The sequence below is a fragment of the Astatotilapia calliptera genome, chromosome 17 (assembly GCF_964374335.1).
Source record: "Astatotilapia calliptera chromosome 17, fAstCal68.1, whole genome shotgun sequence".
NCBI classification, from domain to species: domain Eukaryota; kingdom Metazoa; phylum Chordata; class Actinopteri; order Cichliformes; family Cichlidae; genus Astatotilapia; species Astatotilapia calliptera.
The window spans coordinates 23242639-23267865 of record NC_137438.1 but is presented as its reverse complement, the minus strand read 5'-3'; the positions used below and the strand labels follow the sequence as shown (position 1 = coordinate 23267865).

The 25227-nt window shown below is 39.2% G+C and overlaps 1 protein-coding gene across 1 annotated transcript in view; it reads left to right on the top strand.

Annotated features, from left to right (window-relative positions):
* rassf3 (Ras association domain family member 3) overlaps positions 1-25227 on the top strand; it is a 72422-nt gene that overhangs the window by 10577 nt on the left and 36618 nt on the right. Inside the window, exon 2 of the mRNA XM_080291959.1 lies at positions 3810-3922. Coding sequence (XP_080148085.1) covers positions 3810-3922 — 113 coding nt within the window. The remainder of the gene's footprint in view (positions 1-3809; positions 3923-25227) is intronic.

The window sequence follows — 25227 nt, the reverse complement described above, 5'->3', positions numbered from 1 at the left end:
ACCTTTGACCTCTGATGTGAGACCCTGCTGAGTTTTAATGTAAGATGCTAAAAGCCAAACTGAAATGGTAGTTTTGGCTGCAGTCAGTCAAGTTTCAGATTGTCCAGACTCATCAAAGCATTTTATTATATTTTGGACAAAATAAAGAGAAAAGTAGCGTTAAATACAACAAATGTAATTCTAATTTTTGATAAAACGTTCCTCAATCTGACCTTCCTAAATCAAGATTTTCATATTTGAGAGAATTTTTTCTATTATGTTTTGCATTTGCTGTGTTAACCAACTGAATCAGAACTAAATTCAGAAGAATACAACGAGACAAATACTTTTAATATACAGCTCACTTATTAAAATCTCAACAAAAGTTGTACATTTTTCGCTCTATTAAAAAATTGTGTCGTGTTTATCTTTTTAAAGTAGTTTCTATGTATCTTTAATTCAGTCACTTGTTATATATTAATACAGTGACAACTCACTGTAAATGAGCCCTTTCTCAAAATGTGTTTTCACATGTTTATAGGCTTAAAGTTAGGTGTAAAAACTTTACCATTCACGCTGCATCTGCACTGAAAAAAAGAAAAGGTTACAGAGTTTATGTGTGTGTGTTTGAGACGTTCCTCCAGCGGGCTGATTGAGTCTGATCGATTTGTGGAGTCTGGGAAATGCTTTTATCCCTGAGACAGCAGATGAGGCAAATGGAGAGGAAGATGATGAAAAAGGAGGAAGAAAAAAAAACCGCAAAAAACTGAGATATGATGGAGATCACTGGAACATCCCTAACAATTCCTTACTGAAGATGAATGTTTACCTTTTTTGTCAGTTATATTGCAAATGCAAGGACATTTTTTGGTATTCCTGTACACAAATTTCCATTCATCCATCTGTTCCATTTTCCAAAGCCAGTATCAGTATCGAGTGATACATAACAACTGAAGACTCCTGAGAACATTTCACTTTGTTGAAGTGGTTTAAAAGTCATGAACACAAACTAATAGGTGCTTTTCACTATTAGACTACAGGCTGCTATTAGACAGTGTGAACATGCCATTAATTATTTCAGAATAAAATATGAATGTAGCCTTCACCCATTGGTTAGTTAAGACGATGACGACGAGCGGATGATGGCATCATTGGCTGATGATCTATGAGTTGCGTATAGCAAACAAAATACCCTTGATAATCCTCCTTTCTGACACTAATTATTTTGCCATAATTTACTAAATTAATTGTAACAGAAGTGAGCTGTTTCTGTTTCACAGCATCTTCCAGACTAAAAAAAGATGCAACACTTCTCACCCAGCATTAACAGCTGAGTCCTGGACAAATGTGAACACGCCAGATGGCCGCGGCCTCGTGGACAATCTAAATTTTATTTTTTTGATCTCTCATGCCTGACTAAAACATGTTTGTCCTATAGCAGACACCGTAGCTAGGGTGATGCACCTGAACTGGAAGGGGTAAGACAACAGAACCCAGTTGACTGCAATCTACTAACATTTAGTGGTGAAAAATGTCACACACTGTAACGTTTAATTTTAGAATCAGAAAGACTATTTATCCCCAAGGGGCAATTAGGACTTAGAAGCTAGATCCATCTTTTTTCTGGGGGTTTTCGTTTCAATTAAAAGTAGAAAATGCAACTTTATGGCGGAACCAAAATCTTTATCATGGTTTAAAGTGCTACACTGACTTTTTTGTGGTTTGGTTTGACGCAGCACCTGCTATGTGTTGATATCTTCTTCATGTCCAAAAATAACCCTGCATGCTGCATAATGGTATTGATGGATGGATGTACAAGGCTCTTTATGACTTCCTCTGTGGATCAGGTTCATTGTCAGAAGGGATTGAGGTGGATGATTGGACAGGCGGATGACTGGATGGGCAGGAAACTGGATAGGCCGACCCAACTGTAGTCATAACAAGCTACGAAAGAGAGCAAAGGAGAGAGGGGAGGAGAGAGTGACTGCAGATGGCTGAGTCAGCAGTCCTACGTCCATCCATCCATCCACCACTGCCACCCCTCCTCCTCCACCTCTCCTGTCTGTGTGCCCATCTCACTGTGGCCTCCATTTGACTGTTAAATCACCCACTCAGCACAACAACAGAGAGAGAGAGGCAGACGGGGAAACGGGGGAGAATGGCACATCAGCATCTGAAGCACGGCCGAGAAACACCGCAAAGGGAAAGAGGAGAGAGTGTTGGCATGTGTGGTTCCATTCAGCGCGAGTGTGTGTGTGCAGGAGGATGTCATGTTGAGGCTCGTAGACAGGATTTCAGTGAGTGTATGAGTTGAAGATGGGAGATGGGAGCAGCCATGTGCAAACTGTCGGATAAAGTTGGACAGCACGTGAGAAAGAAGTCGACAGGTAGGAGGCTCGTGTAGGGTTGTGTTGGGGTGAATAATGTTTGTTTGATTACAAGAAGTGACTATGAACAACCCTCCTCCTCGGTTCTATTTGTTTTAATGGTGCATTTGGGTTGTAGCCAGTTGTAGCTAGCTCGGTGTGTGTGTGTGTGTGTGTGTGTGTGTGTGTGCCACTTAATTTAAAGTTATAACAAAAGTTGGGCACCACAGGGAAGAAGATATGACTTCAGTGGCTACATTTAGTCTGCAGCTAACTTGTTTTCATGTTGATTTAGCCTTAAATATTTTTTATATATTCCTGTGTCATGAGAACAAAGCTGTAAACATTGCTTAATAAGCTCTGTTGTGAGGCTAAGACTGTTTTTAAAATGGGTTTTTATGTCCAATCACAAAAGTTGAAATCCCTAAAATGATTGACTTAGTGATCAAAAAGATGAGGAAATCTATATTTTCGTTGTTGGAACAAAATTTTCATGTTTTCTTTGATAAATGGATAAAAAGATGATTCTTACTAATTGCTTAATTTCTATCAAATGACTGGAGTTTTAAAGCTGTAGCAAACAGTTTGTCTGAATTAAATATGTTTTTAGTTGCTTTGGTGATTGATGTGTTAGAATCTGTAAGCTGTCTACAATTAGATAACTGCATTAATGAGATCATGTTTATTCCTTAAAATATAAGAATGGTACATGAACACTGGAGGATCAGATGAGCTCATTCAGCCAAGCTGAAGCTTCAAAGCTGCTGCTCAGTGTTTTTGTCCCATGATTCTCAAACTTTTTCAGTTCATGGAAACATTTTTGTTTCTAAAGCTTCTCACGTTGTGGCGATAGGACCATCCTGTAGGATAGGCTCCAGCCTGCCACGCTGAATGTGATGAGTGGAAGAACATGGATAAGTGGATGGCTGTTTGATTTTAAGCCAAACTTATTTCTCTAATTAAGAAAAAGCACTTCTATAATCAAAGAAATGATGCTGTATTTGTGAGCCACCACTAGTTTGCAAAGAAGATGAATTTGACTCAATCAGTATCATCCAGAAAATGTCATTTTAAAATTTTCCTACAGGCTTTGCTCATCTGAAGTATCCTTGAATGTGGAGCCCGAATCTTGCTCACTGACTTTTTGTTTTTATTTAATGGTAATTTGGAAAAGAAATTGTCATATTTAATTCCTCTTTATTTGCATTTCAATGTTAAAACATAGTTTAATCTCACCGGATTTTATTCTGAAACCTCTCCCTCCTCCATGTCATCATTTGCATGTTGTTGTTTTCCATTTGCAGAAGAAGAACCTTAACCGACACGCTGCCCTTATCAAAAGAGCATTTGCATATACGTTACAGAAACTTTTTTCCGTATGCATATCTGCTCCTTACTGCTAACCCTATCATTTATACTTTTATTACCAGTGAATGAATCTATAATCAGGTCATTTCTCTGCAGGTTGCAAGTACGCGTGCCACACTGCATGTCGGGACAAAGTGGCACTGGACTGCCATCCTCCAGTGTTGCCCGTCAGCCAGGACCAGCTCAACAACAACAACACGCCGCTCCATGTGAGTACACAAAACACTCTGACTGGGATTTCTCGCTTTTGTTTTCCAGTCAGCTCAGTCTAATCCAACTCACGAGAATCTCTTTGTGTGTAACTGTGGTCCAATTATCCACAAATATGTACTACAGTGTGGTTTAAAAAAAAAAAAAAGATTATTTAGTGTTATGTGATGGTGAAATAGTGTTTAAGGGGAACCACACACTTCAGTGACCTCCCCTCTGTGCTGTCTGATGATTAGAGATTAGTGTTTTATTGTTAGCCAGTAACAGCAGTTAGTTTTATTATTATTATGTAAACTGTTATTCTCTCCGAAATCTTCTTTGTCTGTGGAAACAAAAACTACATACATTTATTTGTTATACTAGAGGAGTCTAAAAAGTCTCCTGCGTTGTAAAACCCAGGTTATTTAAAATTTCGGTTTATTTGTCACTGTAATGCTGTTGATCACCTCTGGATTGTGCTGTAGGCTCATTTTTTAGCTGGTGCAGTTTGCCGTTTCCCACTTTTGAGCTATCCACACACACACACAGTACAAGAGAAAAGAGGAAGCTAACAGTTTATTTCATTATCTTTTGTCGAATGGTGTTAATGCAGTGCTGTGCTCGTTACCTGGCAGTACAGGCAGAGTAAGACACGCAGATTACAGGCATGACGGGAAAGTATTTACTCTTTCATCCTTTGGTAGAGATGCCCTCTACCGAAGGATAACAACCAAATATTAGTTTGAAAAACATTTATTTAAAACTAAAATGGGCACAAATATATATTTTCAAAATGTCACCGTAGTTACCAAAGTTAGGATATTATTGCTTCAGCAGCCAAAACTTTAAGCACAACCTGTAACAAATTATCTTAAAAGTAGAAATAAACTTAAAATGACAAAAAAAGACAAACACTGACTGTACGACTTCATAAATCCCTAAAATAAAGTAGATCAATTATTTTATAGTTTTTCAGTCACTGATCAGACAAAACAAACGTTCTGACATAAATATAGGTTTTAAGAAACTTTGTTTTGTAAGTGCTTTGCTACTTGTTCTCTAATGTGTGCCGTTCTCCTATTTTTGTATATCGCTCTCTTGGTTTTATTTCTGTTTCTCCTGTCTGCTGTCTGTTTATATTTTATTCCAGCACAGTTGGTGTGGAGCACCCACAATTTCGTTGTACATCTACAATAACAATAAAGGGCTATTCTATTCTATTCTATTCTAGTCTAGTCTATTCTATTCTATTCTATTCTAGTCTAGTCTAGTCTATTCCTAAAGTGCATTTTAGAGACCCAGTTCATGAAGTGATTAGTTAATTAGCTGATAATGTGATGGATGTGGTATAAAATGATATTTATCTGAGCTGGAAAACATGTTGGAGTCTGTTTTTGATTGTTTTTGACACTCGCACACACCCATCGTGCATCACTCACCAAGAATTGTGTGTGTGTGTGTGTGTGTGTGTGTGCGTGTGCGTGCGTGCGTGCTTGTGTGTAATTCCTAGAAGACAGCTGGGTGTGCAGGAGGCCTGGTTCATGTAAAGTGTTTTTGCAGACCACATGAGGCTGTAGTGCAACACCATACAACTGTATCTCTGTAGGCTTTCAATAACTTTAACTGTGTGTGTGTGTGTGTGTGTGTGTGTGTGTGTGTGTGTGTGTGTGTGTGTGTGTGTGTGTGTGTGTGTGTGTGTGTGTGTGTGTGTGTGTGTGTGTTTTAGCACAGCCAGCTAGAGTTATTTCCTTCATAGGAAACCGTTACAGGATGTGTGACACTGGCAAAAAGAGAGAGATCAGCGTGCAAACACTCACGTGTTCGAATCACAACACTTCTATTAAAATAAATAAACCACTCGTCTTTCTCCGGTCAACAGTCACATTCCATTTTATACAAGTTAAAACCCTCCCATTATTGTATTCATGCACTAATCCACATTTTAGTGGATAAATATTTATATATGCACAGATAAGTTAATGATGAGTCAGCAAATGAACAGAACACAGAGAGGAGCTGTGATATAACAGCACTAAAAGTTAGTTTTTAAATGTGTTTTAAGTGTAAAAATCAATGAAATATTCTTCCTGAATCCATAAAAAGGGGTCCTATTGGGCTTTTTCTTCTTTTGTGATATAATATATCTAATGAAGATGTACAAGTAATCCCTGTGAACAAACAGCTCGGACTTTAGATTGCTCTAAATGTTCAGATTCAGATATTTTTCTCTATGTTTGGCTACTGTGTGAATCATGCAAAGCTGCTCTAGGATAGTCCAAAAATAGAAGTATGGCTGTCTCTAAGTCCCACCCTGATAAAAGATGGCTGGGAATTAAATGGAAGTAATGTGATGCTTCTGGATTTTGAGTTTTTCTCTTGTTGAGTTTTTGATCCGTCTATCCCTCCATACATACAACCATTCCCAAGCCAGTCAAGAGGCTTAATCTCTCTATCTTGTCATGGCTGTTTTCCTGGCATCTTCCCAGTAGGAAATGCTCACTGGTATCCACGATTGAGTTCTTTTGGAATGGGAACCTTTCCGTAAAGTGACCATCGCCGTCAAACTTGGCTCTCTCTTCACCACAACGGATTGGTGTGTCTACATCACTGCTGATGCCACACTGATCCATCGATCCATCACTCACCTGCTCCAGTCTCCCTTCACTGGTGAACAAGAGCGTGAGATACTTAAACTCGTCCACCGATCCCAGCAAACATTTAGACGTGGAATGACCAATCTGCTGCTGGTGTTAGTTTCAAAATAAAAGTTGCGCTGATGTCGGAGACAGAACCTCAACATTGTTTCGAGCTGCTTATTGACAGTAGCACACAGACCTTTGTTAGGCCTTTTAGCAGGAAAGCGGACACTGCAAAGATACCTCAGACTCCGCCCTCTCACTCTAGGGCCTATTTCTGATCCCACTGATTACACGGTCAATCCAGCACATCACAAGGCTGCTGACATCAGGGATGATAGATAAGACAAAGTATAAGATAATATACTCCATTATATCCTCTTTAGATTCCCATCATGTTCTTGATCAAACCAACGTCACACCTCACTGCTTACATCCCATCTGGCAGTGACATTGTTGTAAACTCCACTGAGTTTCAAAGAGTGGTTTTGGCTCTCGTGTTCATCAACACTGGTGTGGGTTTATTCTTCGAGGAGGAGGAGGATTAGCTCAGCATAATTTCAAACCAATGCTGAGCACATTTGCTTTCTAATAGTGCTGAGTAATGCTGAGTAAAGAGCTTTTGTGGGCTTTTAGGTGTCAGTTATTAAAAATACATTTCTGGTGTGGTTGTGATGTGTGGCCACAGATGTGTAGCAGACATGCATGTGTTTTCAGTTAAACGCGTTGTATGTGTGCTGAGTCACTGATTGATAATGAGCATGTACTTTTCTTTTAATAATACATTTAAAATCCCCCTTTTTTTGTTGTTTTTGAAAACGTGTCAAAAATGCAATGTTGCCTGTAAGGTTTTTTAAGACAGCTGAATCATGTGAGAGAGCGACTGTCTGTCTGAGGTCTGTGGCGGAGACGTCGGCTACAAACCGAATGCCTGAGATAACGGCGTGATATGCCGCCGTAAGGCAGTCGTGAGTGCTCGTGTTTTAGAGAAAGTAGTGAAGTCTGAGTGTGTCTTTGTGTATGTGATCAAGTCAGTTGTGGATTGTGAACCTGCAGTCATTTCTCCATCGTTTCAGGTCCATCCATGCATTTTCCTAACCACAAACAGCCATTCACAGGCACACTACAGCCAATTTAGACTCACCAATTCCTCCTAAAGTCCAAAGACTGTACGAGGAAGCCACAGAGAACTCACACAGACACACTGAGAGACTGCAAGCTACACACAGAAGTCTGATTTCAAGCCCTATTTTCTAAATTTTCGCCTTTTTAAGTGTCAGAAAGAAGTATTAGCTTATCCAGGTTAAACTCATTGGCTAATGGCTTTCAAGGCAGTTTTCTTTATATAGTGCCAATCACGATCCAATAACAGAGAGAAAACCCAACAAGCAAGCACTTGGTGACAGTAGGAAGGAAAAACTCCCAGGAAATCTGCATTATGGATGAACTGGAGGCAGTTAGCTTTTAGAACACAATGACAAAAATGAATTATAGAAGTCCAGCCTAGAAGTAATAAATGTATTAACTAATTTTACAGCATCATTCTGAGACAGGATATATCTAATTTCTGAGATATTTCTCAAATGACAGAAAGCAGACCTTCATATTTGTTTAATATGCACGTTGAAGGACACATCCGGGTCAGAAAGAATTCCAAGATTTCTCACAGTCTTACTGAAGGACAAGGTAAAGCCGCAAGGCGTAAGCATCCGGTTAGACTCCATGTTTCTAAGATTTTAGGTCTGACTACAATAACCTCCGTTTTATCTAAATGTAAAAGCAGGAAATTAGAGGCCATTCAAGTATTTATGCCTTTAAGAAATGCCTGCAGTTTAACTAATTGGTGTGTGTCATCTGGCTTCATGGATAGATAACGCTGGGTATCATCTGCATAGCAGTGAAAATCTTTATCTTATCTCACTGTCACTTGTTATCCATCATTTAGAGCTGGTTTGTAACATCCTGGACAGCTGAATGCAAACATAGTTACAGGTACAGAAAAACAGCCACCTACCTGTATGTACGTATGCTATACCTTTTGCGTTGTACTACCACACAGCTGCAGTTGTCGTGAATCATGTCTGTTAGAGCTGCTGATTGGCTCTTTGGGGGCAGGAATAAAACAGCCCTCCCATATTAGATTTCTATTCCGGGTTCTCGCTCTTGTAATGTTTATTGGAGTTGGAAGTGTAGATGTGGATGCCTGTCAGCAATAGCTGAGCTACACACACAAACCCACATACACACACCTGTGTTAGTTATCACAGTGACAGTGATCTCACACAGCAGCCAGCCAGTGTTTGGAGGCATTTACTCAAGAGTGTAATACTAGCGTCCCGTGAGAACAGCGTATCAAGAAGTAGGTCAGCAGGCATCAAAAACAGTGCAAACACCGCACGCGAAACTCAAACAGCTTGAGAGGAAACACTCGAAATTTTAATGTTAAACTACTGAGTGTTTAATTAGGTAAACGGTCAATTCAATAAGCTAATTCTTCTAGTGTGTTTTACTCTTTGTAGTATACTTTGTACATAGTACAATTTACTCTTTACTCATTGATTTCTTTTCTTATTGAGTTTTCTTATCAATTTCTTTTTGTTGTATCTTATTTTTATGTCTTTTTATTTTCTATTTTTATTGTTTTTGATAATATCTCTAATTTAGTTTTACTGATTCACTTTATAATCCTTGTACTGCTGTAACAAGGAAATCTCCTAAGTATAGGATTAATAAAGCTAATATCTATAAACGATAGAAGTAAAAACTGTCACTATGTGCTTTTTTTTTCTGTACAGTAGATTAACGTATGTCCTAAATTACCTCTAGTCCTAACAGAACTCTTAACAGACAATAAATATTGACCAACCACAACAAGTTATTTTTTCCCCCTTGAGGCCTAAAAATGGTTCTTCTTTCTTTTTTTATGTATCTTTAGTTATTCTTGGACCTCTTTCCTTTATCACACTTTCCAATACAAATGTCATTTTTTTGAAAATTATTACTTATATTCTCCTGCATTTGATTTGTATTCAGTAAAACTTTTGCAGAAACATCTGCGGGTTTGCGTTCCAGTCAACTGCAGGGGCGTCAAAACTTTAGTTATTTTTGAAACTGACAAAAGATACAAGCCCGTTATTGCTTTGAACTTTAGTAACCGGAGATAACATTTACACAACCTCCTCTGGAGAGGCCGTACAATATGTGTACCAGTTATAGTCCTGCCATGTGATAGGTTTAGCTGAAGGGGGAGACAGTTAATGAGTGATGGGGAGAAAGAGGGAATCAGGTCTATTTCCTCTGTGCTGGGAAAGACAAACATGGGCAGACGAGAGGAAACCAAGACGGCACAGGGAAGGCGACTGCTCTTTGGCTCTAATGGAGCCTCTTTAACACCACCCAGTCAGTGGAGGATGATTTATTGGGGCCTGATGTCACATTAACTGCCGCGTTGGGTTTTCAGGAAAATAGCCGGAGTTACTGTAAAGACCATTAATGATAGGGAACACTAATTTCTTATCATTACCTTCAGCTTTTCCTCCAGTGCTGCTGTCCCTGATCATTACTGGTGACTCCCACTGACTTAATAAAATAACCACAAACAAAGCAGAAAGAAAAATGATTGCTAAATTTCATAGCATACTGTACAATTAGCAGATGCGTAGTGGCTCAGACACAATATGGCACTGTATGGAAAAACAGATTTTCTGGCCCTGAAGTGAGTCCCAGCAGTTAACAGCTGTTTACAGATCATGAAGCCGACATTTAGAGGAGCTGGAAACCGTGGGAAATATTTCTGCACACAGGAGGACTTCCAGAGTTAAGTGAAAGTTGCGTCAGGGCCAGGGGTGTCAAACTCCTTTTAGTGTCTGAGCCACATGAAGCTCAATTCAATCTCAAGTGTGCCAGAAAAGTAGAACCACCTACCAAAGTCTACCGAAAACTCTCAGCAAAAGAAGGTATTTTTTTTTGTTTTGCTTAATTAATTGTATAAAAAGCCTAAATCCTCAAGGTGCTTCATATTATAAGGTAACAAGAGAACCTCCCAAAACACTGCAAAGATCATTTAGCAGGCTGCATGTTAGACACCATGTCTGGTCTCTAGGGGTGTGAAATAGTATGAGGCGATTAGCATTGCTGCAGATGACTTCTTGCCCAATTTACAAAATTGTTTTATTTCATCCACACAGAAAAGTTTTCCAGCATGAACAATCTCTTTAAGGTCACGCCAGCACATCTCAGTAGGATTTTAGTCCATTCTAAATCCTTAATTTTGCTGTTTTTGAACCACTCCGAAGTGGACTTGCTGGTGTGTTTTGGATCCTTGTCCTGCTGGACTAGCTGAGGGTGCTTGAGCTTCAGGGCATGAACTGATGGTGAGAGATTTTCCTCCAGGATTTTCTGTTAGAGAGCAGAATTCATGGTTTCATGACCATCACACTACCACCACCATGGTTCACTGGAGTATTTGCAACCCTTCCCAGACTCATGGATGTCAGTGACTTTCAGCTTTTTCAGCTGTTTCTTTAGATCATGGCTTCATGTGTTGGTCTGCTTCACTTTGTCACACGGGTTCTATTTAAGTGATTTTTGGATTCAACAGTGTAGTTTGTATTTACTCGGCCTGTCTTTGCCTAATATTAAAATTAGTTTGATGATCTGAAACAAGTGTGACAAATATGCAAAAACAAAGAAAACAGGAAGGGGCAAACACTTTCACAGCACTGTAGTCCTCGCCACAACGTCACAAAGTCAGAGTTAACAGTGAGAAACAGCATGAATCTCAGTGTGCAAATATTTATTTGAAAGGGTTTTATATTGTAACTCAGTAGGAAGGAGAGCGGGAACAAAACTCAAGGTAATGGTTTTAAAGTTAGGAAGGCAACTTTAAAAAAGAAAAGAAGGAATTTTAATGGGTTTTCCCTCTGAGTTTTATGGTTGCTCATTAACAGCTATATGCTAGAGCCGGGGTGAGGTCACATTAAAGTAAATACACACAAACACACACACACACAAGCCAAACCAGTGGAGAGCAGCTGTAAAATCAGCATGGGAAAAGGTTTCTGCTCTTTTTTTCTACATTGTTCCTCCCAGAGTTTATTCTGCTGCTTAATTTGGGGCTTTATTCTGTTTCTCTGTCTGTCTTTTGTCAGTTGAGATTTAACCTGAAACACAGCAGTGTTTGAAATCCTATTTTATGCTTTGACCTTACTTTACTACTGTCTTGGTGTATTGGCACATTTTGTGAACATTATCCTGCCTGTAGTCAGGACAAAACTAAACTATAGTTCACTGTTGCCGACTTCAGATACTAGTTGGAGCGAGATTCACAGAAATTGGTTAACAGCTTAATACTTTTAAAGGATGAAATGTGTAGCAGGTGAGACCTGTAGATCCTGACCATTCCTGTGTCTGTGTCAGGGATAATTAAGGATCCTGCAGATCTGCAGATGTAAAGCTCCTCTGGCAGAGTCCAAAAATAAAATATACGGTAAATATATAGATCTGGAAATGAGCAGTTCTCTTTTCAGTAACACAGCCTTCCTGACTGGTTGATGAGTCCCCAACCTGTTGGTGCGCAGTTGCTTGAGGTTGCTGTCATTCGCTAGGAGAAATTGGTTCAAAAGAAGGTATATGGTACTGCCCTAAAAAACTTTGATTGCCCTAGTTACCCGTAGTTTTGTGAAAAACACTGGCTTTTCTGCAAAAAGTAGCTGATCAGTAGTGAAACTGTAAAAACTACAAACAGTCATTGTTTGGTTGTGCGCTAATGCAAAACTTTTACACAAGAATTTTCTGTTTCTGCACTCCAAATGTCATGTAGACTACAGGCAAGTCTAGCAGTGCTAACAAACAAAAGCAATTTCAGGGAGGTTATTGATGCAGCCTCCTTTCTGTGACTTATTCTAGTGACAGCCTCCAGCGACCACCTGTCAGCCACTTGGTGATACACATTTTCCCCAGTAACCAGTGGTTACCATAATCATTTAGAAGAAAGACTTCCACAAACAGCTGTAAACAAAAACAAAAAAAAATTTCAGGTAACATATTTTGGATACTTGAATTATAAAACACTCTCTGCATTAATCTAAATTGCAAAAGTGTTTGTCTTCAACTTGTAGAGCGAAGTAAATGAGATAAAACTATATGAAATATAATTTGACAGAAGTGTAAGTATTCACGTATCTGCTGATTGAAGGATTCTGTGATGCAAGTGAACTTTTTCTGGCTATCGTACTAAAGACACTTTGTTATATTTTAGTCCAAACCAATAGACAAATGTTGGTACTGTTTTGCAGATATGGAAGAGTATATGTGACACGATCTTCAAAAATCCTAATATGCAATTCAATTCAACATTTGTAGTATGAGCAGAGGATTTAAACTTGCAGCATTTCCAAACTGTTTTATGACTTTTGTCATAAAAAGCTGAGTATGTCGACTGTGGAGACGTTTTCATTAACAGACAGTGCCAAACAATTTTATGTAGACAGCAGACGACTGAGAAATTGTAACCATTTCTCATTTGAAGTGTGTGTTTGTGTGTTTCTGGACATAAATAAACAGTTGCTCAACAGTTTTGATGTTTCTTGGTATGGAAAATGTTAAACTGACATATTCACTGTGGCACCAAAATGTGGAAACTCAGCAGAAGCTGCTGGGGTGGGACACACACAAACACATGTGGATAAAGCTCATAACTACAACAACTAAATCATCTGAGACAGAAAAAAAAGAAGTTATTCAGAGTTATTCTAGACGTTTCACCTCCACACAACCTTTCAGCAGAGCTAAAACAGCACACACACACCTTTTTTTACTGCAGTATCATCACTTAAGATAAAGGTCAGAGTACGCAGACTTCATTCTTTTTTTTTAAGAAAATAAAATACCACTAAAACTGTTACATTTTAATAGCTACTTCATTTTATGTTGTTGACTCACTGTTGAACAAGGAGTTCAAAACATGGGCGGAGCACGCTTTAGTGTGTGGTGCCCAAGGCCCCCAGTCTGGACACCTCACACAATCACAGACAGCGTAAATACGGACGTAGCAACCATGACGTCAATCGCTGGTGAGCAAAGTCGTGTTGTGAAGCCTCAAGATGAGAGTTTTCATCATCGCCATCTTTTGGAACTGGGCATGACAATCACTGGGAACAAATTGCCAGTCAAAAAACGTTAGCTGCCGAGCATAAATGATGATCGTCTTTACGGACACTTAGAATACCTCAATTTACAGAATGGATTTAATGCCCTGTGTTAAAAATGGAGAAATGATAACTTTAGCAACTGTTTAAGATTTTTTTTTTTTTCAATCATCTGAAGGTTAAAACAAAACTTAGACGAGTCTTTATGTGGTGGAAAAATCAGTTTCAAAATCAGAAAGCTAGAAATGGCTAAAGCCCAGTTACCGCTATAAAATGTGCACTTGTCTACAAAAAGTTTAAGCACTTTTGGACATTTGTGTAGATTCTCTATACACAGGCTTTTCTGCCAGTGCCACCCCTTTGTATCTAATGCGGCCAACACAAACAACAGGGAAGGAAGCACACTGAACTACGGTTCACGTTCATGTTCAAAGTAAAACAGGAAGTAAACTCAGAGAGACGAAGACAAACACTAAGCTAAACGTGATGGCAGAGACACAAAGCAAGAGAAACTAGAAAAACAACGATAAACCGGCACAAAAATATAAAGAATAATATAAATAAAACACGTGTGAGGTCTTCACTCGCATGCTCGCTCCCTAAATCTGCACTCAGATATCAGGAATATAAGAAGCTCATTTCTCCAATGACATTTTGTTTCATGCTTGAATCGGGATTTACTGTGTAAATCAGACAGGATTAAGAGTTGGATTGTTGCACGGAGGCAAGCTGCTTTACCCTGTTTGTAGTCTTAGACTAGACTAAGCCGACTGTCTCCCTGGCTGCAGATTCACAGTTAGCGTACGGATACCAGGGAACTATCACAGCTGTCTTCTAAATCACTGAAAAAGGAGGAATAAACATCCAAAACTTGTTCACTGTTACATTAAACCTCTGAAACTGTATTTTAAACCTTGTTGGGGTATCGTGGTAGTCCAGATGAAGCCAAATCATTTAAGTGCAGCATTGAAACAAAACGTCAAAAAAGTATTTTCATCTTGCAAAGCTGAAAATTTCCTCCTTTTTTTTTCTTGTAAGCAGTTGTTCAATCAGTTAAAAACATAGCTGCTTCAGTGTTTCTTCTCCAGGCCAATGAAAGACTTGAATTTCAGGATATCCCTCAGCCACCCCGTCCTTATCTCACATCTGGATTCATGCAGTTGTCCCTGTAAACAAACATCATCACAATCCGTCTTATCATCCCACTCTTCCTCTTCGTGTATCTTTCCTAATCTTCCCTTTTCTCGGCTCCTCTCCTCTAATCAGACAACTATTGTGTTAAAGAAAACACAGACGGATCTGAAGGCTTACCTGGAAACAGATTGAGACAAGGAGATGGAGGCAGAGCCTGAGAAAAGGTCAAACCTGTTGAGATAAAATATGTTTGCATAATAAGCAACTGCCATTTCAGCTGGAAGAATGAGGCAGGCAGGGAGATGCAGGCAAGCGTGAAGACGTTAATCAAAGTCGAAAAACTTCAAAGAATCATACATTTGAACAACTGTAGGACTTAAAAATAAAATGACAGATACTGCAAACCTGTGTCGGGTGAAGAATCCAAAGATTCGACAAACCAATCCTTTGAATCACATCATCTCATTCTGAATCACATTTGACAAATTATACATTGTTTGGAAGCACAAACCCTTCAGATTCAAACAATATAAACATTTTAATGATGCTAATCCTGCAGGGACAATTGTCCCTTAATTTGTAATGGAAGTGCGTACACAGCAAAATGGCAGCTTCCTTCAGTTTCTGTCTTCTATTGGGGTCACACAGGTCCTGAATCGCTGAGCTCTGGATACCATTTTCATTATCCTACAAACACAAAACAAATTATAATGGTGGTTTGTGAAATACTCAGGACATTTAATATTTCTATACACATAATTTACATTTTTTAAATTTTTCTGAGCACAAATTTTCATCAGTACTGATTTCTGTCCAAGTGAACCTTTAACGCGTGACAAAGACATCGGGAGGCTGGAGGAGTCTGTGGTGGCATGAATCAAGTTGTTGCTTTTCCACTTATCCGATTGGGGAGCTTGGAGCAGACTGGGCGTTATTCCAACTATCATAGGCGAGGTAAACTGTGGACAGGTCATCCATAACAGCGGTATTGCTGCTCATATTAAATATCAGTAACAACTGCGCTGTGATTGGTCTGGTTTAGCTGTAAGGGAAGGTGTCAGTTAAGTGTAGGGTGCAAATCTGTTAGCGATCAAAGTGATTGAAAGGAGGTTTTGTGTAGTATTTAGAAAGAAATCACTTAGAGACAGGCAGCAACCTCCAGCAAGCACCACCAACCAGTTGGGGAATATTCACTAACCGGTCTCTAGGCCTCTGTTACTGAGGCCTGTGGATGAAATAAAGCTAATAGCTCATTTTTCTTGGAAGTCAGTGATAACATGATAACACGTGTAGACTGTTGATTATTTTTTTTAAATTCACAATTCTTAACTAACAAGTTTACAGAAAACCATCTCTCACTTATTTTTTGTAAGAATTGCTCTAATTGTTTTACATTTAAGGATAAGGGGTTTATTTTTAATGGTTGCTACTAATATTTTATTTTACCTTTTTTTTTTTTTTTTCAGCCAAAGGTGATGCAAAGAAAATCAGTCTAAAAACGATGATGAGGGTTTTAGATCAATAAACACAGAGACAAAGAAACTCAGGGACAGTATGGAGGCAGTGGGGGGTGAACTGTAGCAGCCAACGTCGCTCTGTAATCTTTGTGGATTGTGCAGGATTAACTCCACAGTCGGATACTGGTCTGACAGACAAAGCTCCCCCATCATCAGCTGCCTGTTGCAGAAACAGGACACCAGTCGACAGCTTAGAGACCCAACAACAGACGAGTCCCAGAGATTTCATTCATATTTGCCTCCCAGCGTGTCCTGACATGGCCAACTGTGCAGCTCATGCATTTTAGACCAAGTTAAAGAGAACACCAGCTGAGCCCCGCGCTGCTCTGTGGGGACTGTTTCTGGTAATGCATCTCAGAGAGCTTTTAAAAGATGCGCAAAGGTGGCAAATTACAAATAACATGCTTTTCTTATAAATAAAAATCTCTGCTTTTAGTGGTTTCAACCCTTATGCAAGTGATCTTTTCAAAGTGATTTCCATCCATGAAAAAGCCCAAACTGCCCAACCCTAACATATAAACTGCTTTTTTATTTATACTGTTGCCTGGCCACTCTGATCTAATTCCAAGGGTGTCAAATATTGCTGTTTTATCCAAGCTGCAGGCATCACAGTCTGTCCTTTGGCGTTGGTGTCATCAAGTTTAAATGCACAGGCTAAGCTCATCTTTCAGTGTGCAGGGTGTGTGCTGTTCTGATCCAAACCATTATCTGTTTCTATACCGAACCAGGTCATGAAAATCTAACCCACAGCAAGAGAAAATAAAAATGAAAACGTGACGGGACATTAACCACAACCCATTCAAACTCTGTTATTGACACAGCCACCAAAGGATGCTGCTTGTGGTTTGCTTTTTCTCTTATCCTGCAGGTAAAACTTGTTTTGACAGTGAATCCATCCTCTTGTTACCCCGTGTTATGTTTGCGACTAACAGAGCACTGACCTTTTTTCCCTTTTCAAGCTATTATTTGAATACAAAGCAAGAGCTCAGCGTGCCTCTCTATGTGCTGCTTCTGCTTATGTGTTTAATGTCAGTTTTGGGATTCTTTCTTTTGTCGGGCATCCAAGCAGACAAGTACACAAGACGGGTAAAGAAGAAAGGGAAGGCAGGGTGGAGACGAGCATCATGGGTGATTGGTGCCAGAATAATAAGAATCGCTTTATTTGTATGACACTTTTCAAAACACACAGTTACCTGCTTCACAGTTTGAATACAAGTCATGGGTTAAAAATAAGTGTACATGCTCGAGCATACACACACATTCATCTACACAGACACGCACACAAATGCACGAAAATCTATCTTAACCTAAGTTCTGCTCACGTTTGTTAACCTATGAACCGTGACTTGTAGTGAGCCCGATGAGCTAACGTGTCACTGGTGTTGTGATTATTGCTTCATTCAGTGTTTGGCTGCATCTTCCTGTGTGTCTCAGTGTCTCAGTCCTCTGTTTGTCCCTCAGTCTGCCTGCAGTGTATAAATAGGTCATCTTCTTCCTTATCACTCCTTCTTGTGTATGTTCGTGTCCCTCTTTACAGCCTCCCTTTGCTCCTGTGTTTTTGTGGGTGATTCTCAGCCTTTTTCCTATGTCTGGATTTCTGTTTTACCAAATAATTTAGATCTAATGATAAATATACTCATCATGTTTTGGGTTTCATGCTTTTGAACACAGTCTTTAAATCAGCCATTAAATGTCTCACTTTTCTTATTCTTTTCTCTAAACTTCGAACCATTGGGTCCTCTCTGCATTACCAACTGTACTCTGTGACCACTTTACGTGGCTGTAGACTTTGACTTTTTATCCTCATCTCTTCTCTCTACAGCACTCTCTTTAACTCACCTGTGTATTTAGAAATTACATTAAAGTGGTTCCCACTGGTTTATAAGTTTGAGCCTGCAGCTTTTAATACGGTGCCAGGATGTTTTAACTCGGGAACAAGGTTGTTAGAATTGGAAGTGTCCAAAAAGTCGGCTTCCCAGCAGATTTCTTTATCTTCTCTTGAAGATGAAGCTGATGTTTTAATGTTCATCCAGTGGAGAGGTACAAAAAAACTACAGAATTACCAACGTTTGATAGTGTCAGCCTAGAATGAACCCAACCCAAGCCCAACACTCTATTAAGAGAGGCCTGCAGCTATTTTATCACAAAATAAACCCCAGTTTTATCTTGTGCGTGTGCGCAGAAGTCAGTGGCAGAGCATCAAGGGGTAAACCGAAGCCCATTGGAAGTAATTTTTCTGCTCAGTTTGTGGGCGTTTCAAAGGAAAACACAGATCTGCATCAGGGTGGAACTCAACGTCAGACTCCTGAGTGTGTTGGTGTGTGTTTGTTTGCGCTTATCTGTCCTTATCCAGGCGGACGATCTCAAACCAAGATACCAACGGGCCGAGAGGAGAGTGCACTGTAAATGACCCACATTCAGCATTCATAGAGGCCACACAGAGCAGCGGCACGGTGACCCTCCTGCCAGCAAAAAGGAAGATATGCTGTTAATCGACCAAACTCAGATTAAAACAACAGACAGAGAAAAAGAGAAAAAGGCATTTAAAGTAAACAGAAGCGTCGTTGTTAGTGTGATCATTTAAAAAAAACCCTGAATATAGACAAATTCTAAAACTAAACAATGAATGCAAGATTATATTCGTTCATTTATTTATATGAAAAGTCTGAGTGGAGGTTATTATTTTAATCTGAGTGCCTGCTGACGTCTGTGGGAAGGAGGGATGGTGAAAAAGCAGGAGAAAGATTGTGTTGGCAAAGTCAGAACTTCTTATCGTACCGATGAATCTCCTCCTATTGAATTAAACTGTGTGTGTGTGCGTGTTGGACTTGTGACTCTCACAGATCTCTTATTATGCTGCTGCTGCTGCTGAAAAGTGGCTTCTTTCCGAAGTCTGGCTTTTAGACCTTCTGTTTTTCCTTATCGTGTTAGATGTGAAGTAATTTAATTTAATATCCAGCTCAAAAATATTATTTTTTATGAAAGCTCTGTTTCCTGTGATTGAACCAATGCTATTACAGCTGCCAGCAGCATGAAAATGTTGTGATTTGTGCTGTATTAATGCTCACTTAGTGCTTACGTGTAAGGAAGAGTTCATATCGTCAGAGAGCAGCTGTGTGGTTTTTAAGCTATTGCACAGTTCACATGCACAGACTGTATAAAAAGATGGATGTTGTTACGCGCAGTCCATGTTCTTTCTCAGATAATTCAATTAATAATACCTCCAGAAAATGCAAAAATAGTCAACAGGTCCAGTCACCCACCATCCAGCTGTAATGAAGGTGGCAACAACTATTGGTCTTTAATTGAACTGAAAAGTTAGACTAAGCTTGTGATTTTACTGAAGGTGCCTGAAGCTGATGGGAATGTCATTTTTGCAGATATTTGATGAAAACTGAGTAATTAACTGGATGAAAGATGGCACTACTTGACAGCTCTGAGGAGATTTCCTTGAAAAATACATGTCATATTTGCTGGAGTCAGTACAATGAGATGTGTATTTGAATACCATGGTACTCAATACCACGTAGAGTACCATAGAACACTGTTTAGCTACAACTAGCATAGCCTGAACTTGAAGCAAATAAGCAAAAGTGTCTCCGTTTTTAGTGTCTTCCCTTCATGTCCCTTCCCAGCCTGACCTGCGTTAACCTTGCTGTGTGGTTCGGATCATCCAGCTGCAGTGTAATCTACACAGCTGCTGTGTTTCAGTTTAAGCCTGCATCCCTCCTCTCGCTGTGTGTCAGTGATTATGTGATACACCGAGAGTCTCGTGATCCTCCAGCAGCATTCCTCTGCTCTTTGATCACGAGACTCTCGGTGTTTTGTCTGTCAGGATGAAGAGCTGTGGCTGCAGGGGAAAACACACACGCATGCACACAGAAGAGGCTGGGAAACACTGAAATCCACACAAAAATATACTCAGTCTTCTCATATGTATATGCTCTATGGATGATAGTCGTGAAGTGTGCCTTACACTAAAGCTTTCATACATTTGTGAATTAGTTTCACAGTCCCTGAGGCAGCACTGAGTTTGGCTGGATATTTAACACCTTTTGACACCAAAGCAAAAAGTACCGGGAAGGCCTCACGCTATGCCACATTAATGTTAACTGTCCTGCACCCTTAAGCTGTGAATCTTCTTCCTTTCCTTCCTTTTATGTAAGATGTTTGCACCTTGAGGCTTTGGCTTGATTATATCCTGTATTTTACCAGTTTGAGCGCTCCCAGACCACAGTGGAAAACCTTTAACACAAACCCTTCCTTCTTCGGGATACTGAAGTGCACTTTTGACTCACTGCAGATCTGAGCTACTTTTCTACCTGCATGTGGGGCTTTTCTCATCATCGTGGCACATAGAGTTGCAATTAGATTCACAAAATCTTTAAAATGCTCGGCCTGCCCTTTGGTCTCATGACCACTTAACTTTTATTCTTTTGGATTTATCCCTTTCATAAGTCTCAATGTGCTCCTGGGCAACTCCTAGGTGAGGTATTTCAGGCATGTGCAACTGAGTGGAGGCCCGGGGCCGGACCCAGGACACCCCGTAGAGATCACTGGAAGGATAATTTATAGGATTAATAACCCTAAACTTTAAAATCTCAGATGGGTTTCAGCACGATTTCTGTCACGTTAAAACAAAACCTGCACATTCTCCTTAAAGAGGCTTTTTAAAATTAAAATAAGAATTTATGTAAATACTTAATTTACATAAAAATATGAGGCTTTTGTGTCACTCCTGCCTTTTAAATTTTGGGGATATAAATTAAACGTGTTAGTCTTTGATCTAGCAGTGATTTTGCCCTTTTACAGAAGTTCTCTAGTTTTACAGCAGACACGCCCACCCCCTTTAAAACTCACAGTGCCTTTAAATTAGGAAACAGCTACACACCCACCACCTGCCCAAAAATAACCAATAAGCACACACCTGGACGTTTGTGCAAATAACACAAGGTGACGACATCTTCACTCAATGAGGTCATGGGAACTTTTAACACTCCTCTCTCTTCATTTGTCTTTGTCTCTTTCCACCTTGGTTTTCTAAATATGACATACTCTTCACAGTTTGACCTATCACCTTCATCTACCTGCTGGTGCCCTGATTTCTAGCCTATGTACCAACGATCGTGCACCCTGTGAAGTCAACATTAGCAGTCAGTACCCATGCTATATTGTTCTGTACATTAGACGTAAAGGAATCCTTACTTTCCCCAGGCTCCCATGGCTATGCACATTCAATATCCAGTTTTCTGGAAGTTTTTTTTTCCGGTTCAGGAAGTTGTGCTGATCTGCTTCCAAATTCCTGTCAATAGCCGTTAACTTACACTTCCACAGTATTTTATAGTGCTGCTTACTGGCAATGGAATCAATGCAGTTAAAGTTGTTGAACAGTTTTTGTTTTGTTTTCAGCAGCGGACCCGTGTGCCTCAAGGCTAACGCAGAGGCCCATGTTCAAGGCTAACCCCAAGGCAATTTACTGTGAGTTTTTCTGGTCTATGAGGCTAAAAATCCTAAAGAATTTAACATAAGAATATATATAATATTATGTAATATAATATAATATACCATTTAAAAAAAAAAAAAAAACGTAGCATTTTGTTGACCCGTCCATCCTCTCCAACCTCCTCCCTAAGGCTTGGATTGTACTCAGGTGTAGATGCCATGAAACCACTAGAAGGCGCTATCATTTCAACGTAAATGTGCTGTTTGTGGTATAAGCTGCTTGCCAAAACTCTGAGTTTATACCACCGTCATCTGGCATTGTGATTTTAACTGTCAAGGGATCAAGTGACAGCTACTCAAATGTACAAGCAAACCTTTGCTATTTAGATGAAAAGCCTTCAGTTCACCTTTGATCTTCTGGTGCTGCTTTCTATCTCAGCACCCAGGATACATGTGGGATGTGGGTACTGGGTGAAGCAGGGGTCTGCAAGAGCCTGCTCCTACTTTGGAACTGGATTAATGTTTAACTTGACATTCAGCTGCACAACAGACTTTCTCATCTTATCTTTGGAGTCATGGAGTTTAAAAAAAAAAAAAGCAGGTTTCTGTATGAAACATGCAAATACAAAAGCCAAGCCTCTGCTCCAGTTACATGCTATCAACTACAGTAACAGCTTGATAAAATGGGTAATTAACCTTTTGCTGTAGATGTTTCTGGTCTAGTTCAAAAAAGAAAAGTAAAAACATCTAGAAGAGAAAACTGCACCTAAAAACATAAAATCAAGACTTTAAACTGTGTTTTAAACCAGATTTAAAGGAAATATGTGATTCTGCAACATAAGCAGCACTTCCTTAACCAGTTATTATTAAGTTACTATTTATCTATACGTTTTTAAAAAGCTTTACATGCTTTGCATTCAGACTCAAAGTCATGTGAATACATGAAAACAGAAAAAGGTAGCAGTGTTAAATGAATGTAACATGTGGAATTTGGTTGCATGGAAAGAATATTGAAGTTAATTCATCAAAGCACATGCATGAAAGAAACTTCAGAGTAGATTTAGACTTTGAGCAACATATAAAGAAGAGCTGTCCATCCCAGATTCTTCCAAATAAGATCTGAAGTGAAATGGATGCTCTGAAGAACCAACCTGGAGAAAGTAATTCATGCTTTTATTTACTCTAGACACATCTCTAGTAGGTACATCTCACCTATCCTGGCTTTTCTTCATTGGCTCCCTATGTGAACTGACCCAGTTGATCTGAAGATTTTCATACTTTTAAAGAAGTCTATGTCTGGCCACAAGCCATGCAGAGGCTTAGATCCTCAGGTGGGGTCCTGCTATTCAAAAGGATAAAATTTTAAATCTGAGGATGACAGATTTATTAATTATGTTGGAAATATGCATATTTTGTTCTCTTTTTTTAAAAAACTTTCTTTGACATTATTCTGTTATATATTTGGCCCTAATATGTAACTGTCTGTCAAAGCATTTCATAAACGCTGGTTTTAATATAAATGTAATTATTACTGTTGCTTACTTTTGAATTAATGCAGAGACAGTGAATACCTCAAATACTTCCTGACTAGTTCTGTAGGCTGTATGTAATGTAGTGTAACTACGCCTGCAGTGCTGCAGATCATCCATCTCACAGACCAGCTGATAGCACTCCTCCACCAAAACCTCTCTGCTTTATCTTGTCCATGATTATATAACTGTAACCTTTCATTCACGTCATGTATGAACATAGAAACCAGTTTAACAGACCACTGTGCACACGCAACAAATTATATTTCTCTTTCTCTCATTAATTTTTCAACACTTACATGAACTAAACATTAAATTGCTGAGAGGATGCATTTCTTTATGAAGGGTTTAGCATGGATTTAACTTGACGGCCAGAAAGGAGTACATAATCCTCTAACTTATCTAGTAATTGGTTTGACCCAGTAGTAGAGGCAGTATTATGCATGCTGCATAATAACAGCTGAATTCCCAGTTTGACTCCCAATCTGTTGGATTTTTACCGCATGCCACTTCCTCATTTCCTGTCAATGCGCACTGCGCAATCTAAACAAAATTGCCAAAAATATATTATAAACGTATCGGGAAATCTAATATATGGACAGTTTCATGTTACTGTCATTTGCTGATATTTAAGTATATTTAAGGTATTTGAGTCCTGGAGAAATTTGTGTCTTGCGTTTTTATTCAGATTGAGTGCCGTGCCCGTTTTGGTGCTGTGGGAAAGCTTTAATCTCCTAATCGCTCCACACAGTTACAGTACAGTGACTGTATGTTAGGTAGAAGCTGCCCCTACTCCTGGAATGTCAGTAATGTGTAACCAGACTGGCTCCAGGCCAAAGTGACTGGACAGCAGATTAATACCATTCACCACACGCACACATGCACATAAACAGAGCTCTGTGAGTGTTTGTCCTGGGTGTGGCTTTCAGTTCAACTCTCGTTGTTTTATTCTATTTGTATTATAGTCAACTTTTTGCAAAGTTTTTTTTATTGTATTCTTTTTACTTTGTTAATCTTTATTTATACATTTTTAAAACTTATTTTTCTGTCTAAATAATATAATTTACCCTATTGTACTATTTATTTAATTGTGTTTTTGGGTTGGCAAGTGGTTTCTGGCCGTTGCTAGGTGTAATTAGATGCAAAGAGGAGTACATTGGTGCTTTACAAACCTCTTTGTGCATTCTGAAGAAAGAAAAAAGGACTTTGATACTTGATCTTTTTCTTAAAATGTTGTTTTTTTTATCTACTTGCCAGAACAAACCACGTTCTGATAGGGTTAAGGATTAAAGGACTTATCACTGATGGTGTTTTAGACCTCACAGGTTTTACCAAATCTCAACGCCTCAGTCTCTTTAGTTTGTTTTTTGCTGGGTAGCATATATGCATTTATTAACATATATGACTCAGTATGGAAATTGCACACCTGCTGTATGATAGTAAAACACTAAATCATCGTATGAGGAAAGAAGTGCGATAAACAATGACATGTAACAAAAATCCTTGAAATTAAATCCCTGAACCTCTAGACCGGCTCGACTAGGCTAAAACACAAGGCCGTTTGATTTGATTCATAAAGGATTAGAACGCAAGTTGATCTAAAGTATGTTTTTCTTTATTTACACTCGTTCTGCACCAATACACTGAAGTAAATGGCAGCATGGTGGCAAATCTGCTTATCTGTGTGTATTTGTGTGTGTTTTGGATGATCTCTACAGAATTTGAAAGGTATTTTTGGTTTGGCTGCTCCAGATGTGCCATATTTATTTTTGGTCTCTTCTCTAACTCCGCTGGTTTTAAATTAGAGCCTGTATGTCTAAAAAATCTCCCAGCTGTCCACTGGTTTTTCCCATGTGTGAGCGGGTTAGGCTTGATTTAGTGCAGATGTACTGTAGATTTCAATCTGATGCTTAACCTGC